At 42.2% G+C, this 21,226-nt stretch overlaps 1 protein-coding gene across 1 annotated transcript in view; it reads right to left on the bottom strand.

The window, feature by feature from the left end:
* The window catches only part of igf1rb (insulin-like growth factor 1b receptor), a 43,399-nt gene that overhangs the window by 1,193 nt on the left and 20,980 nt on the right, over window positions 1-21,226 (bottom strand). The window contains exons 3-20 of the mRNA XM_030766875.1: window positions 11,056-11,362; window positions 10,378-10,514; window positions 10,121-10,265; window positions 9,276-9,484; window positions 8,997-9,123; window positions 8,578-8,819; window positions 8,287-8,454; window positions 7,930-8,137; window positions 5,735-6,012; window positions 5,498-5,631; window positions 5,169-5,334; window positions 4,896-4,992; window positions 4,457-4,527; window positions 4,031-4,260; window positions 3,643-3,750; window positions 2,984-3,143; window positions 2,717-2,846; window positions 2,004-2,138 (exon numbers count right to left, since the gene is read on the bottom strand). Coding sequence (XP_030622735.1) covers window positions 2,004-2,138; window positions 2,717-2,846; window positions 2,984-3,143; window positions 3,643-3,750; window positions 4,031-4,260; window positions 4,457-4,527; window positions 4,896-4,992; window positions 5,169-5,334; window positions 5,498-5,631; window positions 5,735-6,012; window positions 7,930-8,137; window positions 8,287-8,454; window positions 8,578-8,819; window positions 8,997-9,123; window positions 9,276-9,484; window positions 10,121-10,265; window positions 10,378-10,514; window positions 11,056-11,362 — 3,052 coding nt within the window. The remainder of the gene's footprint in view (window positions 1-2,003; window positions 2,139-2,716; window positions 2,847-2,983; window positions 3,144-3,642; window positions 3,751-4,030; window positions 4,261-4,456; window positions 4,528-4,895; window positions 4,993-5,168; window positions 5,335-5,497; window positions 5,632-5,734; window positions 6,013-7,929; window positions 8,138-8,286; window positions 8,455-8,577; window positions 8,820-8,996; window positions 9,124-9,275; window positions 9,485-10,120; window positions 10,266-10,377; window positions 10,515-11,055; window positions 11,363-21,226) is intronic.

Here is a 21,226-nt window from a genome sequence, read left to right as displayed (position 1 = left end):
ACCTCACTAAACGCAACAAAACAGAACAAGTACACTAGTGTGCTACCTATAATACTCTGTACACATCAATACACATTATGTACAACACTGGGAGACTGGATATGCCCATTTACACACACACACTCTCGCTCGCTCTCTCTCTCTCTCTCACACACACACACACATACACAGCTGAAAATACCAAGGAACTTATATACACAGCTGCAAATACCATCACAATACATAAATACTAGTACACCATTCCAAACTGCTGCAAATAGCAGTACACAGAGTAAAACACACTGCAGGCACACAGAGTGGACTCAATGCCCTGCATGGGCAGCTTGTTTTTCCTGCATGGCACTTTATTAAGTTTCCATTGAGGGGGAGCCAAGATTGCTTCCAGGACCTCCACAGCAAATCGACTACGCGCATTAGGCTCAGGCCTGCACTGCAGAGGAATCTGTCCAGCTGCTGTGTGCTCTTACATTCTTAAAGGGCCATTTTTCACTGCAAGTGCAGGTCCAAGCAGCACCAATAAAACAAGCACAAGTGTACAGTGTCACAGGTGCATGCATGTGCTGATAGTCTCTCACCTTCCGGCATAGTTAAATATTACCTTATTTCCTCTCTTACTTACACACACACAACCTTTCTTAAGCTGTTGTTCACTTTCATTCCTTTGTTGTTCCCCAAATGATTGACTGTGGTGTTAATGACGTAAAATCTTTTTCCGTACCTGACCGTAAAAAGCTATATTCAGACCATATCAAATATATTTCCAAGAAATTGATTAGGTGACAGTATAAGATACATTTACAAGTAAGGAACATAAAAACCTGTAAGATCAAACCATTAACCACAGGCTGCATATGCAAAAGCCATCATTCTGCTGTGAAATTTGGGTTAAAATAACCAGTAAAACAAAACGTGAAAACTCTCCTCTGTGAAAAGCTATCAAGGTTTTCTTTTACCCCCGTCTATCCCATGTATCCATGCCGCCCTCTCTCTCTCTCTCTCTGTGTTTGTCTCCCTCCTTTCTGTGATACACCTCATGGCAGGATTGGTTTCTGCAGCACTTGACATTGTAGCCCTCAGGAATTCTCCACTAGCTCATTAAAAGCACAGAGAGCAGCAGCAGAATGTAGCACATGCTGCATGTCACGGTGCAGGGCCAAAACCAAACCTATTCTGGCAACTATGAGGATCTGAGGTTCAGCTTCAAAAACACTCAGCTCTCTCTCTCTCCGTAAGGTGAGGACAGAGGTGCAAAACAATAACAGAGACAAAACCAAATAGCTTTCATTCCAGAACAGTCTGAGAAAAAGAAAAGATCACAGATAGATTTTTTTTTTCGCTATGTTGTTTGGTGGGAATATCCTATGGAACATACACATTATTTTAATAAAAATTAGTCTCAGTACAGAGTTGTCGAGCACATTACAATAAATTCTATACGCAAACTTTCGAATAAAGTAAAACTTACCACTGCTGAAAAAAAATAAATAAATAAATAATTGGGAAATGAAATGAATTAAACTCGGTGTAAAACTTTGATAATAAAACGCTGCGTTATCCTGAGGTGAAATAACAAAGTGACATCTGAGATCTCTGACTTCTGAAAAACCCTGGCCTTGTTTGCCTGGGAATGTCAACCATGCTCGACCCCAAATGGTGTCATCCCTTCTGTAAGCCTCGTCTTCCTGAAGAGGGCCAGCCCTGCAAGTATCTGATGTCATTTGACTTTATTTATAATATGAGAACCAGAGCAGCGTGATGGCTTTCAGTCGGCTCAGAGCTAACAGTCTCATGACTCGGCTGGCACAAACCAACAGCCCTAAGATAAAGGCAAGCAGACCACTCAAGCCTGTTGGCACTTTTTCCGGTTGTGCAGATAAGGGAAAGCAAACCTGTCAACAAGGTCAAATATTCCTGTGAGAGCATACTTCCATTTTTGTTCTTTTTTGTAAGGGTTTGAAACAAACATAGAACTAGTTAAGAGCACAGAGCGGAGAAGGACTCACAGCATGTCTGGGCAGTTGTCTGGTTTGTCCAGGAGTCCACCCTCCATGACAAAACGCAGCACCTGCTCATTGGACATCCCCTGGTAAGGCTGCTCGGCAAGAGTCGCAATCTCCCACAACACCACACCAAAGGACCTGCACAGAGATCAAGCACACAGAGAGGTGGATGTCCACACACACACACACGCACACGCACACACATCCAGACACAGAGTTAGAGAGACACTATGATTCTTACAGGTGTTAACTTGAGGGCTGCTAAACTGACAGAACTTCCACCTAGACCCCACATTTGAGAAGTTAGCTAACAGCCCTAAATTCTCATTAAAACTCCACCAATGCTGAAAGTCTTCAGACTGCTGACTAATGTTACAAAATTGACTCTTGGAAAGAGAATACTGTGGATTTAATTCATTAAAGTTTTATTTGCTATTACCTATTTTACAATAGACATCGTAATAAAGTAGTTTGACAGAATCTTAATTCTGAGAACACCAATGTTCATGCTTGAGGGAGTAGAAGGGGAGTACATTCTGAGGCTGGCTATCAACATGACAAAAGTTCTGCGCGAGAACAATAAAGAATGGCAACCTATGGCAGCATGTTTCCTCCGCTGTGTCAAACAGGCAGTGTAGAGTTCTAAAATGATTATTCCAACACGTAATGACAACTGTTCAGAAACAAATGAAACAGACTAGACAAAACCAACTCACCACACGTCTGACATTGTAGTGAACACTCCATCTTTGAGAGACTCGGGGGACATCCAGCGAACTGGCAGGAGACCTTTGCCTCCTTTTCGGTAGTAATCCGTTTCGTAAATGTCTCTGGTCATGCCAAAGTCTACCGAGTGGAACACAAATAACTGTATCATGACCGAATCTGTTTCATTTACTTAAGAGTACTGACTAACAATTACCACATTCTGGGCATCTTTTCCCCCTTCATTAATTGCGTTTAATATTTGTTGAATCTCATACCTCCAATTTTGACAGTAAAGTCCTCAGCCACCATGCAGTTCCTGGCAGCGAGATCTCTGTGGACAAACTTGTTGGCGTTTAGGTAAGCCATCCCATCTGCAATCTCTCCTGCCATCTGAATCATCTTCTTCAGTGGAGGCAGGAGCAGGCTTAATGAGTTCTGAGGAGCGAACAGAAAAGTGTGGGTGTCAGGGAAGGAGCATCAAACAGGACCCGTCTTTCCATGGGAGCCAATGTCTCACTTGGTCTGAATGGACATGATTACTTGTATGGTCCATCTGTGTCTAAGGGTACGGTTCTCTCTGATCTCAGCATTTGTCTAAGCAAAAGTGACTACATGTTTTTGCTCAAGATTTTGCGAGCTTTAGCTGACATTCTCCCGTTTAATATGTGTTAACACCAGAAACATTTGCTAACATTTAGATAACACCCTAAACATACAGCTGATGAAAGGATATTCAGTAAACTTTTCTGCTTTGATAAATTATCAGCTGTAATCTTTGAACTGGATCAAAACAGAATATGGTGTGTGAAATACTAAGTGATGCATCTTGGAAGTAAGCGTACAGTCGGGTATAATTGCCAAACATCAACAACATGTCATTTGTGTAGTGTAAAGAAAAAAGGAATTTGGCACTCACAGGGAGGATGGTACTGACCTCGGAGGATCGCAGTGAACGCAGATAACTCTTAAGATCTCCACGTGTCATCAGCTCCATTACCACCAGAGTGGGCTGTCCCTGTGAGACCACACCCAATAGACGCACCTGCACCAATCACAACACAGCAGAGAATCAGTCCTGACCACACTGACATGATTCTAACAAGCACAATATGAAGAAAGTAATGCATATATACATTTCTACTCCAAATGTCTCTTTTAAATGGGCAGCTTTACAAATTGCTTTGTTGTAGAAAGTTCATCACATCTTGGTCACTCACTGAGAATTAATATTCAACAAAAACACACTTCAGCAGCAAAACCTTCCTTCCTTCCTTCAGATCTTCCACTGAAATATTCCAAAAATCCCTTCAGCAGAATCTTACCACATGGTGACAGTTGAACTCCTTCATGACGGATGCTTCGTTGAGGAACTCAATGCGCTCATGCATGCTAGCTGATTCGTTGACCGTTTTGATGGCAACCCTGGTCTCGGGCTCATCCTTGACGACACCTTTGGCGATGCCCTCGTATACCATGCCAAAGGAACCCTGGCCCAGCTCTCGGCACATGGTTATCTTTTCACGTGGCACCTCCCACTCATCAGGCACATACACTACAAAGGGCCAGGAGAGCTATGTCAGACCAAGAAACTACCATGCCGCGTGCACTCTCTACACATTCAGTCATGCGTGCACACACTTAACCACACTAAGACAAACACTTGGAATCTAGGCAGTCATTGTACAGGGTTCACAGGACCCTAAGGTCTAATCGTGTTGCTAGAGGTGAGTGACAGTGAAGTTACTCACTCTCTGCTGCACTGAAGTACTCAGGGTTGACAGAGGCATACAGAACTCCATTACCCAGCCTGTCACTGCTCCTAGAGAAAACACATAACACACCATTTTGAACAAAAGGCTTAACTTTAATGGAGAACAAATGGAAAGCATTTACAACAATTACTTTGTTTTTTTCCTCTTTGACATACTAATCCTAAAAAACGTCAGCTTAGTCTACCTAGACAAAACAGTTAGTAATTTTAAAATAAGCCCTGAAGCCTGCACTGCAAGTGTGAACAAAGCTACTCATTAGTACTGCACTATTAAACGTCTTAAGCGAAAACCCCCCCCCCCCCAAAAAAAAAAAAAAAAACACACATCCAGACTACATCACACCCGGTCTAAAAAAGCCTGATTATAGAAAAAGGTTTCAGATGTGAGGAATACAAGCTTGTTAACTGATACATACCTTTTTCTGTTGACCATGATAAAACCTGTAACCATGAACCCAACAAACACCAAAAAGATGGGCAGGATGGTCACAAGGTAGAGGAAGCCTTCGTACGCTGAAGGAAATACATTACAAAAAAAAATTTAGTTTCCTTTGTTATTCACCAGCATTAAGTAAAGAGTTCACATAGAGCAACACATTACACTAAGACTGACAGTCATCAGAGTATTGCTTAACACTGTAGTGATGTTTTCATCATTCATCTCATCAGTATCTCAGGCAGTTACTTACGTTCAGGGTGGGACAAGCTGAAGGCCACGGGCTCCGTCCAGGAGCCATTGCCGGATAGGGACGTCGCACGTACACGGGTTAAATAGTTCCCTGGGCCCAAATTGGTAAGTCTGATACCTTTATGCTGCTTAAAGTGCTTGCGAGACACACACTCATGCTTCTCAGGCTGGAAAAACATACGCACACAAACAAAGTTCTTTTTTTTTTGCTATGCACATGTCTTTCAGGCTATGAGTGCAAAAAAAAAAAAAAAGCGACACAAACTGGTAAAATGAAAGTCAAAATAGCTGAAACTGGAAATGTGTGCTCAACAACAAAGTAAGAGTCACCTCTGCTCCCAGGCGGAACTTGATCTCATATAACAGGACTAGACCATTTGGCTTGACTGGCTCTGGCCACCTCAGGAACACAGAGTCTTTTGAGGCCTCCCAGCTCACTGCGCCAGGGATGTCATCTGCTTTCTCTGCAGATAAGATACAGTTGATGTCCTCACGCGTTCATCTCACACGTGACAAACGAATGGATTCTCATTGCATACAACACAAACGTGATTTTGCTTTTCTCACCTGCCGGTTTGGTCCTGGCGAAGACAAAGGCTGAAGCACTGCAGTGTTTGACCTCGTCGTTACAGGCGTGCACGTCGATGCGGTACACAGTGAACGGCTGCAGACCGTTGATTTCAATGCTCCTCTCTTTCACCCTCCTCTCGTGGAACGGGTAGTCCCTCTCCACGGCTTCGTTTTCAGTTGCATTGCTCTCTAGGCCGGTGGTGTTGCCCCCCAAAGCTGGAATCAGTGTGCCATTGGCTATGCCAAATAAGTCCCTGCGACGCCGATCAGGAGGCCTGCAAAGAGGGGGCAGCCAGGGTCAGAATCCTTAACGCGTGAAGTAAAAACAAACACGTTTCCAAAAACGAAAAACATTTCATGCCTCTATTTTACCATAACACGTGGACAAGCTTGTGTCTCATGGTAAAATAAAAAGCAAAATAAAAGATCAAACAAATATTCCTTTGGAGCTCTGTTCACATTCTGCCTTTGACTGGATTTTACCACCCGTACTTAAAATCGGCCTAAGCGGTCAATTGAGATTGGAAAAAATGTCCCTTAAACATAATCCTCGCAGAGCTTCCAGCCTAAAGGATGACCACACACAAGTTTGACTTCAGCCAACGGACATAGACCCAAATCCCAATCCTCTCAAAGACCAATCCACTTCTACAAACAATGCTCTGGGTCCAGCAGCCTCCTATAAACAGCTGCAAAGCATGGGGTATGCCTGCGTTTATGCTGCCCCCCGCTCCCCCCCCCCCCCCCCCCCCCCCACCCCCTCCCCCAAAAAGAGGAGGTTGGGAGAAAGTCATGGACCTGTTTATGCCAAGGCAACCCTGGCATCTGTCCTCAGATGATCTGGCAAAGATTCTGCCCCTACCCCATCCAACCCACAGCTGGTCTCCATTCCTAAGTCCAGACACCCTCACACTGGAACACTTCATCACAGAACCCCTGCCTGCCATACCGAGCTGTTCTTCTCCTTAACAAACACACATTTTTCAGCAGACGCACACAGCTCTTAGATCACAGATGGGCTGACTGAGAGTCAGTCTGCTGTACTGGCACAGACAGAGGAGAGAAGAGTGAACATAGCATTTAAAAAACTGCATTGTCTTCTCAATCTCTTTCTGTGTTGCAGTCTTATTCTCTCTCTCTCTCTGTACTTTGCATACTCTGGAAGGACAGGGTATTCCTTTTGTTTTATTCGCATTCCACATGGCAACTCTTCACATTCCCTGCCGGTCTAAGACACTGAGCAATATTGCAAAGAACAAGGGGAGTAAGGGTGGGGTTACTACAACTAAATAGGTGCAATCTCATATTTTTTCATCCCCCTTTCACTACAGCTCTGAAACTTGAATGTCTGGAGAACGCAAGGCACTTCCCTCAGCGTCTCGGTTTTCAATAAAATCGGCTGTGTGGGATCAACTATACATACCCTTCAGCAGCCTGACATATTTCTGGCAAGAGTATTTTCCTCGACATTTGAACAACCATACACCCCAGGAAAAACAGAGACAGACAGAAAACAATATAGTCCGAAAGCAAAGGTTAAATGCAATGCAACTTTATGTTCCAAAATAATACTGACACAGTATTCAAATAAAACCGAGTCGCAGTGGAGACGGTCTGCTCTGGCTTATCAGACATTTGCTCAATCATAACAAGTGCCAGTTTCTGCAAAACCAGCCTCTCCGCATAAGATACACATACACAGACACACAGACATACCAATTACATCCAGTCTGTATATGCTTTAGCTGTTCAAACCAGAGGAGAAGACAGTGTGACACAGATGTTGCTTCTCATTTTAGAAGACAACACTCAGTGTGTTGGCAGCAACTTTGTGATCAACGAGAAATTTTGCAACGGTGACTAAGAGCAGTGACTAAGGCGGCTTTGCAGCAGTGACTGAGAACACTGACTAAGACGGTTTGTCTTCCTGGGGTCTTCTGTCAGTTTCAAAAGAAAGGTGATGCTTCAGCTGTTCAGAGTATCACAACACCGTCAAAGGAAGCAGTTACTGAATGAACATACAGAACTCCCATTTCTGACAAGAAACCCTGCACAAATCCTTAAGTTTTGGAATCCAAGGACCCTGCTAATGCATAAGGTTCAAGGTGCTTTTAGGGTTTGCATATCTGAGAAAGAGGACAACTATTTTGTATTTGCAACCCTCAAAGTCACGCCAGGCAGGCTTCCTTTACCTCTGAGTGAAGATTGCATTGTGCAAGAAGTTCTCAAAAGCTTTATGGTAAGAGATCTTGTCATTCATCTTCTTCAGCTCATCCTCTGTCTTAGGGCATGGGCAGCAGGCACCCTTGTCCCGACTGGCTGTGTCTGGATTGGTGACCTTTGGGTCTTCGACTATGTCGGTCACACCTGAAGCTGGGAACCTGATGGGAATCTTAAGCTCTGTGGAAAAACAGCAAAACAAAAGGTTCAATTCGCTCACCATTTTTATAAGTGGATAAACCCTTTGTGTGTGCACACAGCTTCTAAACGTGTTTAAATTGACACATTTGGGGATGGAGTTGCTTTTGGCCCGTAATTTTGAGAGTGACCTTTTGAACAGTAGTTGTGCCGGTAGAGCTCTCGGTCCTCATTCTGTTGCTGCCAGCGGATTAGGTAGTGAGTGTTATTCCCATTGGGGTGCAGAGGAGGAGACCACTTCACCAGCAGACTCGAAGATGAATTTGAGTATGCGCGGACTTCAAGAACCATAGATGGTACTGGTTTTTATGAAAAGAAACATACAGAAACGTGAGTTATTGGTCCTTGATCTGGACAGTGGAGGGAAAAATGGCAGGAATTTCTGTTTTCGGTGTCAAGGTGGCTGATGTCTAGTCATGTACCTGAGGCTTTGGTCCGAATGTAAACCACATCGCTCTTGGCGCCGAGAACGTGCTTGTCTTTGTCTTCCACGACTAAGGTAACAGCTTTAACAAAGATTGCGTACTGGGTCCAAGGCTTCAGAGTGCTGAGGAGAACACTCGGATCTGTACTTTTATCCTGTGGCAAGTCAACATCAACCATGTTCCAGCTATTTGACCCACAGCTGTCCTGACCATCAAACTCTGTGATGTTCTGAAAAGGCCTGTCATTAACACAGAGGAAGATTAATGTAGCATACAATAAAGTCTCCTATGGCAAACATGATACATTACTTCTACCACATCAAAGGGCCTTTAGATGAACTTCAAAGGGGTGTGGAAAAATAAATGTGCCCCAAAGAGCAGGAGTAAAAAAAAAACAAAAAACAAAGAGCACTCACGCTTCTTTGTAGTACACTAAAAAACTGATGAGGTCTTCGTAATCTGGTGGGCGATATCGTTCCCAAATCAATTTGATCCTGCTGCTCCAAGTGCTATTGGAGACAAACTTTAGGGTTTTATTTCCACCTGAAAACAAACAGAACAAAAATATGACAAACTTATCCAAACATCACATCTACAGATGAGGAGTTTTGGTTTAGTGCCTTCTGTTGACTGACGGTGTTTGGCTTTCCAAAAGGATGTGTTAGTTTTCAAATATGTTTCATTCTTATACTCACAGCTTGCTCTGTCCCCATTATGTCGGAATTCCACCTCCTCAAATTTGCCTTTGATGCCCGTGTTCACCCACATTTTGTGTATCTCTGATATACATAGTTTGGGATTACGACGGAAGTACAATTTTCCAGCACTTATTGTGAGGTTGTGCTGGGACCAGTCCCATAGATACTGCAAGCGTTGGTTGTCTAGCGCAGAGAAGGCATACAGGCTGCAAAGGAGGAAATATCTTGACTAGCAATAACAATAACGGTAATTCACTTCAGCAGTGTGCCAGTTACTTGTGCAAATTATGGGCGTTTGTTTTTTCTTAAATTCCTTTGACCAAGAGAGGGTCTTGCACTGGTCCATGGTCTCTCATTAATTCATTGCTTGTTTGCTAGTTGTAAGACCACATTTGCACACAAGTTTTAAATCAATATAGTGCACACATATATGTCACTTGGAAAGCTTTGCTATGGAATTTCCTTCATTTAAACAAAGACAAATTTGTTTGACCAATACTGTTTACTCTTGCTTTCCTTGTTTATCTCACTTTGTTAATGTTTTCACAATGTATACACTGTGCTGTTTGATTATGTTCCTGCTCTGAAATATGTTTAACACATCAAACAAAAAAATATTTCAAATAATTACAAAACTAGCTTTGATCTTAAGAATGATTACAACAAAGAGTGAGTCACTGGCATTCATTCTGAAAACATAATTGTTTCCTAAGTGCGTACTTACAGGATTACATAAGACATACTAATTGCTTTTATTTAGTTCACAATCACTAACATATCCTATATATGCTAATGTTTAAAAATATTTTTTTAAAAGTATTTTAAAAAACATTGAGACTCACTCGTCCCAAAGGCTCTCTCCATGGATGTATGTCAGACTCTTGAGAAAAGACAGGGAGCCTAACGTGTGAGAGTGACGGATCCTCACATAACCAGTCACTGTTTTAATGAGACCCAAGAAGCTCTCCAGCTCAGACGCAATGTTGTCTTGATGAAAGATCACAAAATGGGGAGGAAAGAGAGAGAGAGAGAATAGGTCATATACACGTTGGAGAACAGAAAAAGGCTAGCGAGTTCTGAGTTAGAAGCTGGTACTCACTGCCACGTCGGATGTTGATCTCCAGGTTGCCTTTGATAACCGTACAGCCCTTGAGGGACTGAGCTGCATCCACAGATCCAATGATCTTCTCCTCACAGATCTTGTCACAGAGACCGTCACAGGCGCTACAGAACATGCTGAGAGATAGAGACAAAAGAAAACGGTTACACAGCCAATCAAGGGACCAGGGCAGAGGGGCCAGGACAAAGGGGCCACACTTCAGTTTCCACACTACTTTACCACACTTTCAGCTGAGCACTGACTGAAAAATACAGACTGGAACATGAAAACTAAAGCTCAGCAACCTGCTCAAATCCACAAAATGGAAACCCAAACCCTTGCCGAAAGTGAAAGGAAAAAAAGAAAAGGGGAAAAAAAAAACAACAAAAAAACCCCCCCAGAGATATCCACTGTCTTACGTCTAATCTGCTCACTGGCGCCAAAGAGAAGTTATAATCCCCGTAAGGAAGTACTATACATGTTTAAACCTATTCTATTTGGCTGAAACACCTTGTTAATACATTTAGACGTCAACAAGTCCAACTGGTGAGCTTACCACTTGCACAGTGTCATGCAGTTAATGCTTATCAAATGATCGGCTGCTTTGCCCAGCTATCTACGGATTGCCGGAGACCTGTGTAAAGGCCATTCATTCATTCACTGAAAACCTGTCCTCACCTCTGACTCTCATTACGGGTGAAGCCTGGAGGGCAGTCCGGCATGCATTCCCCTTCATGGATGACAAAACAACGGTCGTAGTCAGGCAGGTGGACTTTAGAGCACAGATCCATGGTGATGCAGCGCCAGCCTTCGAACTTGTATGTGCCCTGCGGGCAGTTGGGCACACAGCGGCCCTCGTGGTTGTAGTGTTGGCAGGCGGCACAGGCCATGTCGTTATTGGGTTCGGTGCAGCTGCCCAAGCATTGAGGGTGGCAGCACTCCCCCCCAGGCGTGCATGCGCGGTGCTCACATCTGTCAGGACACACTGCAAATAACACACACACGCACGCACAAACACACACACACACACACACACACACACAGAGTTGTTTTTTACTTCGGTCATTCATAAAGAAAGGAAATAAAATGAAAAAAAAAAAAAAAAACACCCTCAGGGTCTAATGACCTTAACAGTGATGCTGACACGCTCCTAAATTATGAACATGTGTAAGGTCCATGGGCACAACCTGTCTATCTTAATACTCCATAAACTAGCAGTTCAGGGTTCTGACAGCGTGATAATCCTGATTCTCTGCATCACTGAGGAAAACCAGGCAAACATCATCATTCCATACTTTGTCTACAAGCAAATAAAAATAAATTATAAACCGCTAACTAGCCCACAAAGAATACTTGAAAATTGATACATGCCAAATATGACAAGCGTCTGTTCCACACTTGATCACAAAACACAGAGATGGTAAATATGCTGAAGATTAGCAAATTTAAACAAGCACTAGAAATCAAACCATAGCCAACTTTATCCTCAGTCTGATTCCACATCACTACAAAATCCACTCCAGATATTACAGATAACCACGCACTGTACAGCTCTATCAGATTCCTCTGCTATCATTCTAAATAAGAGCACATTGTAACAGGGGAGAGGAAAAACTGATTCAGGTCAGAGCAGCAGCAAGGAAAACACCAGCTTTAGAACAAGACTGTCCTACATTATAAAGGAGCAGAGTTGCTCTCACTTAGCCTATGTGCTAGCAATGCAGCCTGCAATAAGAGCAGATGGAAATGTAGGCCAGTATTCCACAACTCTTAAGAATTTCATAAGGTCATTAAGCATTACCTTAACTGCCATGTTTTTCTCTAAATACTTCAACTTTTAATCATTAGTGCATGTACAAAAGGTGTTTACAAGCTATGCATTTTTGGAGCGAGTCAGACAGAGAGAGAGAGAGAGAGAGGGAGAGGGAGAGAGAGAGAAAGAAAAGAAAATAGAAAAGAACAGAACCTTGTGATGAGTTCCAGCAGATCATAGGCAGATAGGGGCAAATCTAGAGGCAAGCTAAACAATGCATTCCAGACATTTGGAGATAGTTTGTGTTGAACATTCATTTCATAAAATTTGATCTGCTTACTGATGACATTACTGGCTTTTATCTGTCAGTGTCACTGAAACAGTCATAATAGTTTAGACTGAGTTCACAGACACTGGCAAGGTCTCCCAAGGATCCCTGGCTCCACTGGATGCATTGTCTACTCAAGAGTCTCTGTTGTGATCTTTTTCAACTAATTTCATTAATGCAGCTGAGTCAGGCATTAACTGAGCAATTGTGTAGTGTCTTGTAATCAAAGTGGCCTGTTGCATCTAACCATGTGCAACTCGATCAGTCCTTAATTCAGTCCAGCACAGGGGATGTTGAAAAAAGCCCTTATGAAGAAAGAGCTATTCACCAAGGCCTCAACGTACAGAACGCGCAGAGGTTAAGTCTCCGACCTCAGCTCTTAGGATTTTTAGGACAGTTTCCATTTATCTGCAGTTTGCTTCATGCACAGGTCCAAGTTTGCTAAGCCATCACAAATCGAGGGACACAAATAAATGGTTTGATCTAATGTGCTGCACATTTCTGGATAAATTACAAAACACAACAGCTGCACTATAGTATACAGAGTGGAAAAGTACTATTAATACAAGACAAAAGCATGCTAACAGTGAAAACGAGCTCGACTTAACGCTTGGGAGAAGTTCAAAACATTCCGTTCTATACGAGTTCCCAAATGAATGGCTACTCCTACAACTCTACAGACTGTATTGTGTTTTTTCATCAATATTTACATTTAAATAAAAGCGTTCTGTGAAGCCATCGGTGTGCTTTGAAGTGGGGGAATGGACCTGTTTACTTTTAACCTTACGGCCAAACTGAGAGGTCAGTGTTTTTAGAGAGGTGGACAGATCATTCTGTGCAGGCATGCATGGAATTTCCTATCAGCAGCATTTAGTCAGAACAGTACAGGAGACCCGGCAGTGCCGGGGCTGGTGCAGCAGCCGTGCTGCTCCTATTGTTTCCCATACACATACGTTAGGCCAACACATCCACGTCTCTCACTGCTCAGCTCGCAATATCGCTCATATGAAAGTCACTCGCTTATTCAGACAGCTTTCAGCTCTGCAACAACTAGTGTGCGGTCCCCGACGCCGTAGTCATGTAAGAGACGGACAGAATGGATTTTTCCATGACTGGTGTTCAGACTTTCCAAACCAATTATAAGGATTCTACATGAAGGCACTGATCACTGTATGAAAATATATGTTACAGTAGACGGGTGAGAAGAGGACAGCCTCCGGCACGGATTAGATTTACATTCGTGTACGGTTTAAATGACGATATGAATGTTAATAAGTCATGGAAGAGCACCGAGCTCCCTCCTGTCTGTTATTGTGGATGTCGGCATGCCTGTACACTTTGACCCTGAACACTCAGAGGCCTAGCCCAGTGCTGAACATAGCAGCAGACAGTGGAGGCATGGAGAGGGCGCCTCAGGACTTTTATTTTTAGTCAACATCGTCACCTCGGCCTTCATCCTTATTAATTCAGGAAAAACTCCAAGTTCATCTAAGGTCGTTTCATCACTGCTGATCTTGCCTGCCACAAACCAGAATGTCTGAGGGTTAAAAAAAAAACAAAAAAAAAAAACAGGTTGAATACCCTGGCACACTGTGTTCTTTCTCTCACTTGTCATTCTCTATGCTGTGAGTGTGTACACACAAAACATGAGAGAGAGAGAGGGAAAGGGAGGGGGAGAGAGAGGTAATGAACAAGGTACAACAATATGCTCATTTATCTTTCTGAAGTGGGTACAAACAATAAAGGTATTGAAACTTGACTTTCCAAGGATTTTATTGCTTAACAGCAAAGCAACAGCAAAGGTTGATGTTGGCACCGTTAACAGTAATGACTGGTCACCTCAGTGATAACTGCCTAGACAAAGCTATTTATTTAGCTTACACAGATTTTTAAGATGTTACCTGTTTCACTATTTTCAGTGCATGTTTCCAGATAGATCAGTACATAAATAGTGAACTCCGCACAGAAGTTTCAGGTACAGGTCATAGTAATTCTTCCCCTCAAGACAGAGCCTCCATGTGAGCAGGGTGATCAAGCCATGCTAGCACAGCGTTATAAAAAGGCTAAGGGCTTTACGCTGCTCCTGCACTGCTGCTGTGTAGTAGAATGTGTAGTAGCATGCCTAGAAGAGACACAATGCCTCCCACCTCTCTGCGCAGTGGCTGAGGAGTCCCACATCTGTGTTAATGAGTTGAGACACAGACAGACTGCACGATGGCCAGGTCAGTCAGGGACATGCGGGTGATACCTCTAATAGACCTCGGCTAGAACCAGAGAGTGTTTCATTATCCACTAAAACCACATTTCAGTATCAACGAAAAAAGGAGAACAGAAAGAAAAGGAGGGACAAAAATCATTTCTAGCTGATCTTTTTTTTTTCCCGAGGAGAGAAAAAAAGACAAGAGAGCATACACTTTGTTTACTTCTGGAAATAAGGCACACGTTGATACCATTCCCACACTGGGATACATTCAGCTGGTGGAAGAGTGCCTGGTTTTCATATAGCAGACAGCTGGCCAAAGACATGAATGTGGCGTAGGGCAATTTGTTCTCCCAACACTCTCCTGATGGTTATTGATTCACTCTGAGGGCACAACTAAAGTCAAGCCTGTTCAATGTACTAAAACCCATTCATTAACACCTCCATAACAAATGACATGCAATCCTAAAGTGCACTGTTGTCATTTCTGCTTTGCTGTCTCCTGTATGCTTGTTTGAAAAAATGCAAAAATGTGGTAGGGACAAAATGTTTAGCATGCTGGTGTGTGCATCCACTGGTTTTATTCAGTGGTCCAACACTGCACGGTGGTCACCGCTCCGAGAGGAACTGCTCTTCATGGGAGAACTGACTACTTTTGCAATTGTGGCTAAGTAGTGTTACTGTAACTTGGCATAACATTTGTGTTACTCAATAGATGTGAGTCACTAAAAAGAACCAAACCTTAATCAAAACACTATCATTAATTAAAACAAAAGGCTTCTTTGACAGCTGAAACTCTTTGGTTGTCTTGTGTATTAGCTTTCAATCCACCAAGGTTAGCTGATGTTGGGCTTTCTGGCAAAAGCAAACACAACGTATGAAATCTCATCCAGTGGTGTCATCAGTGAAAATGAAGACGGCCATGGCAGGAAGCCAGGGCTGCTGTGGGCTCCCCTCCCACAGCACACTGCTGATGATGAAACAGAGCTACAACTGATCCTCTCACACTCTCTCTTCGTGAAAAAGAACCATACAGTTTGGTTTAGCCCTCTATATGCCTGTGTTCCTTACTCGCATAAGAAAAAGAAGGTTAACAAATGTAGTTATCGATTTCAGTGTGATATTTCATTGAATACACATAGCAATTCAGAGATCATTACAATGGAAACAAAATCACCAAGACCTGGGACAAACAAACTAGAACAGCCCTACAGGAATTTTAGCCAAGGTGAATTACTCTTTAAACAGGCTTTGTATGAATGCCAAATCTTAATACTGTAACAGCTGAAAGTAATGTTTAAAGACTCACAATCTGATAAAGAGCGGCTTTTTTACTCTTATCTTTACAAATAAGAGCAAACAAACAAAAAAAAAATTATGGTGTAGAGTCTTTTTCTGAGAAACATTTTTCTTTTTTATTGAGACAATGAAATAACGAAAACTCTTCACAATCCTTGAACTCTTTAAATATTGACAAAGTATGAATGTGAAGTTGTTCAGTGAAATAGTTGCCCTGTATCTTGTATTCAGCCTTTTGAAGAAACTTATTCAACAGCTGAAAAGCTGATTGAGGTGGGTGAATACTTACAGCATACCACCTGAACAAAAAAAAAAAAAGACGTTGCTTCACATCACAGTAATCTAAAACTAATCTGGGAGAGACAACCGCACCATGTCTTAGACCCCAAAGCCTTTCAACTGTCCACCCGTGCACTAAGAAAATCAGATGTACTGGCTAAAGATTCTTATTCTCTATTTCCACCTGATCATGGTTTAACAATCGGGTTATCGTGTTGTGACCCACTTCCCAGTTATGCTGCGTTGGCTGCATCAGCAGTAGTGAGGAACCAGAGCTGTACAGGGTACAGGGGAGGGGGGGGGGGGGGGGGGGATCACGATAAGGGTGAAGTGTAGCACCGTGAGTCAACAAAGGGCAGCTTAAGCAGGTCTGAATCTTAGGGATTGATCCCTGTACCAGACAGGTGTTCCGTCCCTGCTTGAGCAGGGTGTGCGCTACTGAGTCAGGCAGTCGGTTACGGGGGGATTAGCCCCGCTGGGGATTATTTGTCTCTAACTGAAAGGAGAAAATCAACCTGAAAATGCAATAGGGGGGTGGCGACAGTAGCTGACGTACAATTCTTCTATTTTATGTCCCAGTCACTCGGGAAAGGGGGTGGGCAAAAAAAAGGAAAAAGCCTAAAGGACATAGCCTACCTGCTAAGAGAGTTGATGTAAAACAAGTCCCAGTACACTGCACTGAAGGAGTGGTCAGAAAACCACAGCTCCTTTCAGTTAAGGCCAATCCAGGAGCTTGGCCAGATAACAGGACACTGGAATATAACTGTTCAAGCCAGACATTCTCTCTTCTTTGTATGCACTGATTAGAGACTGACAGTGACTAGATAAGCACATATCTGATCCTGCAATGGTGGCAATATCTTTCATTTGATTTTTGTACATGACAGATCCTGGCGTCAAAATCTTAAAGGCTGCAATCCCCTTACAAACAACATGAAATTTAGATCTAGGGGTTAGTGTTCAATGTATTTTTTTTAGACTATGTGAGCTCTTCCATGTTTTTTTTTGTTTTGTTTTTTTTTAAGACACCAGAGGGTTTCTCAGTAAAGTTTGTTTGCAGGAGCATATCTGCTGAAATCCATGCCTCCCTTTCATGTTTAGAATTGTCTCACTAACACTTGTCTCACTATCACTAACCATGATAATACATGCTGTTGGAAGCTTTAACTATGTTGCTCATCAACTATGAAGCACAATGTTGTTACGGAGTGGCCCACAGACAGAGCAAAGAGCTGGCAATCCCCAACTCTCACTGGGGAATGGAAGCTTAGCTGACCTCATCTCAACTAGGTCAGTTAACCTTAAACATGGTGAAGAGACAGTGACTAACACCCCATTCTAAAGGCAGCTGTTCCCTATAGTTTGTTGAGCCACCAGAAAAGCTGAACCGTCTGAAAGTGGGTCATACCACGTGAAAAGTGGATTTCAACAACAACAACAACAACAATATCAGACTCTTCTCAAATGACTTGCACGATAACAGATTGACAAGATATGCATTCCTGGCACATTTGTAGAAATATTATTTGTGAAAAATGAACCTAACTGATTGGATGACTGTTTCAGAATGCATTTTCTTCATAGATTACTCACTTCTTGTGTGTGTGCGTGTGTGTGTGTGTGTGTATCATGTAATACTGTAATTGCCTAACAGCATTTCCTGACTATCAGATGCTGCTGTTCCCAGAAGATAAAATGAGAGAGAAAAAATGTTGTCAACATTTTTAAAGCGTTATCTCCAAGATTTAGACATGGATGGGCTATGGTGATGTCCTGAAGACTCCATCTATGGAATTTGGATTCCTTATGAGGCAATGCAGAAAACTCTGGTACTACTTTCATAGAATACTTGGTAATTTGCAAGTAATCAATCTGTGTGCAATTAAATAGCTTGATATTTCACGAGTCATGATATATTTTTTAAAAACTGCATAATATGAATGCTAATCTATCTCTAAAAATTGCAAATCATGGGAGAACAGAGAATGTGAGTGTCTTGATGAAGGACGTGTAATTTAAAACCCGGGAGAGAAAAACCACTGAAAAAGACATCAGAGAAAGGAGCGAGATATGCAACAGTCTGAGTGTAACCCTGTAACTATGTTCCATACACCCCCATCTCCTCCACCCTCCCCTATGTCTCTCTGCATAATGCCTTATCAGCTGTCTCCATCTTCCTCAACTGTGGGAACTCACCTGCGCAAGCACTTTTTTTTTGTTTTTAGTAACCTCATTTTCACAAGAAAGCACATGAAACAGAAATATCACTCTTACCGACATCCACTCTCTTTTTCACCCACGTTTAGAAGACAACTTCTGCACCTATAACGTACACCATACTTTTTCCTAGCGGTTAAAAATGCAAAAAAATACCAAATAATAATACTTTTTCAAGTAGCCTACATGCACAAGTAGAAGCCAATATTCGAAATGAACAAAACTGAACTCTTACGCACTTGGACCAAAGTTATTAAGCTAAGCCTCATTTTGTAAACAAGAAGTATGAATACTGTCGGAAAGTGCACAGGTGTCAACACAATAACACTCCCACAGGGGTGTTCAGATAGAGTGTGTTTACAAACGTCCATCACTGTACTAGCACAGGTACCACACTGCAGGACCACAGGCAAACAGCGCTCCCATCATCCAAAATCCGACAAAGAACGCAATTTCTTCCTCCTCTGCTTGTCTACCACTATACAGGTTTGACCCAGGCATGTGAGACAGGTCAGTGTGTGAGGCTGCTGTAATAACCGTGCAGTTATGACCTGGTACACACAGAGTCTCTCTCACACACAACAGCTAAATTCACAGCCTTGTCTGTGGGCTCAGTCTGGATGTCAGTTACACATGAATGTGCCAGCTGAGCAGAACTGACATTCTGTGTGCGGCTTTATCTGATAAGTATGCCGTGAAATAAATAAAAAGTGCAAATCGAGCAACTAAAAAAACATTGTCATTTCATAAGAGAAGATAAGCATGCAACATTCTTATAGAGGCCAGCAATAACTTCTCCATCAGACACCCCTAACACATCCTCACACGAGAGTAAAAAAACCCCAGCCCAAATGATAACAGTCAATGTCTGACTGTTTGAAATAATGAGGTTAAAATGACTTTATCTGGGTAGCTATTTTAAGTCACATTAAGTTATTACAGACTATGAGTGAGAGTAATTTTGAAGTCTGTACTAACAAAGCATGTGTTAAGCCATTTAACAGGTCTGGGACAAATGTCTAATGAGTGTGGTGAGTGATTATGCTGGCCATGCTTACCGTGTCAGTGGCTGACAGAAGAGGGACTGATGGAGTGGCCAGTATAGGCTCTCATTACAACACAAACATTCTGAAAGCACATGTTGACACCACAGGAACATGTGCTATCAGCAACAGGCAAAATGACCAAAGGCCTTTGGCAAAGCAATACCCAAATGAATGAAATGCTATCCTTACTTCCTGATACAACTATTTCACTCATAAATAAATAAATAAATAATGCTACTAATAAAAATACGCATAATAATACTAATATTCATGCAACTTTAGTCACCTTCTATTCATTTTAAACAAGAATAAGCACTAGATAAATCTGAGAGATCAAGAAATCATAGAAGACTGAGGAAAAAAGAAGGTTGAATGCAGCATGTGGTAAATATACTTTAATGTTTTGGGCTCATGAATATGTTACCCAGCTTTCCATGTAGCATAGATATTTCTCTGAATAAATTCAGCAATAATGTGCCTAAAAACAAAACGGATTTGAACCTCTCTATTCTGTTCTATTTTATATTGATTTAACCGGCAGACTGTCTGCTTTGCATGAATGTGGAACAGTTTCTGAGGGAACAAAGATAAATCAGTATGAATGGGAGAGACTTGTAGAATGTTCTGGTCTTTAAAGCTATGGCAAAATATGACGATGATGGAGAAACGCACAGATGTAGTTCAAAGCAAGAGAACCACAGCGTGTGAATGACGGGTAACACTTCACCTCCGTGAAACACAGGCACAAGAACCTCAGCAAAACTCAACACGTAATGTTGGGCTACAGCTCATTGCCTGACCCCAAGTTTGTTCCTTCCAAACACATACTCCCACCCTCCCTCACACCCCCATTCACAAAATGGCTGCTCAACGACTCCAGCTGCTGACAGGGGATTTATGGATGAAGGGGAGGGAGGGAGGGCCTGTCGGATGTTTTCATTCTCCAATCTGTTGTTCAGGGCATTTGCTTTTTTTCCCCTGGGAACAAACCACCATTATATTTTCCAATAAACAAAGATGGTTTTATGCCACCTTCTTCTAAATGTCTCTGCACAACCATGATTCCTTGAAGAACGTGAACTTAATTGTGATGTATTCTAGGGGAAACTGATAAATCTGCCTTGCAGGTTAGAACAATACACACACAAGCAGTAAACGTGAGATATCTGTTCAGTTTAAATGGTACAGTGTATGGTGTTCACTAGTTGAAGTCAAACTGTAACTGGTATGGTGTAATACTCAGTCTGTTTATCACACAGCCTGGATGTTTTGAAGACACTGGTATTTGGTAATGTCTGAAGTTACTGAAGTATAAATCACGTAACCGTTGTGTACTGGCAAATTTTAATGGCTAGCACAAAGCTGGAGAAAATGAAATGTAGTCTTGTGGCTGAAAATAACTCATTATATAACAAGCGAAGACACAGAAAGAACTCCTTACAGAAGGTATTTCCAAAATGAAATATAATTTTTATACGTTTTTTTGCTCATTAAAAAGACTAATGTGATTTGAAAAGTAAACAAATAAATGAATAAAAAGACCACGAGGGAGACATAAACAAGGCAAATGGATGTATTTCATTTGAATAATTTTTGTGAAGTACCCACAAATTGTACACTTGGGACAATGTGGTTTGTACAATGGACAAAAGCTGCTCAGTTCAGTAAATATATTTGAATCCACGCAAAACATCAGCGAAAAGGGCGTGAGAGAAAACCGTACGAAG

This window comes from Chanos chanos, chromosome 2, assembly GCF_902362185.1.
Source record: "Chanos chanos chromosome 2, fChaCha1.1, whole genome shotgun sequence".
Classification (NCBI taxonomy): domain Eukaryota; kingdom Metazoa; phylum Chordata; class Actinopteri; order Gonorynchiformes; family Chanidae; genus Chanos; species Chanos chanos.
Note: the sequence above shows the minus strand (reverse complement) of the source record. Positions and strands in the feature narration are given on the sequence as shown.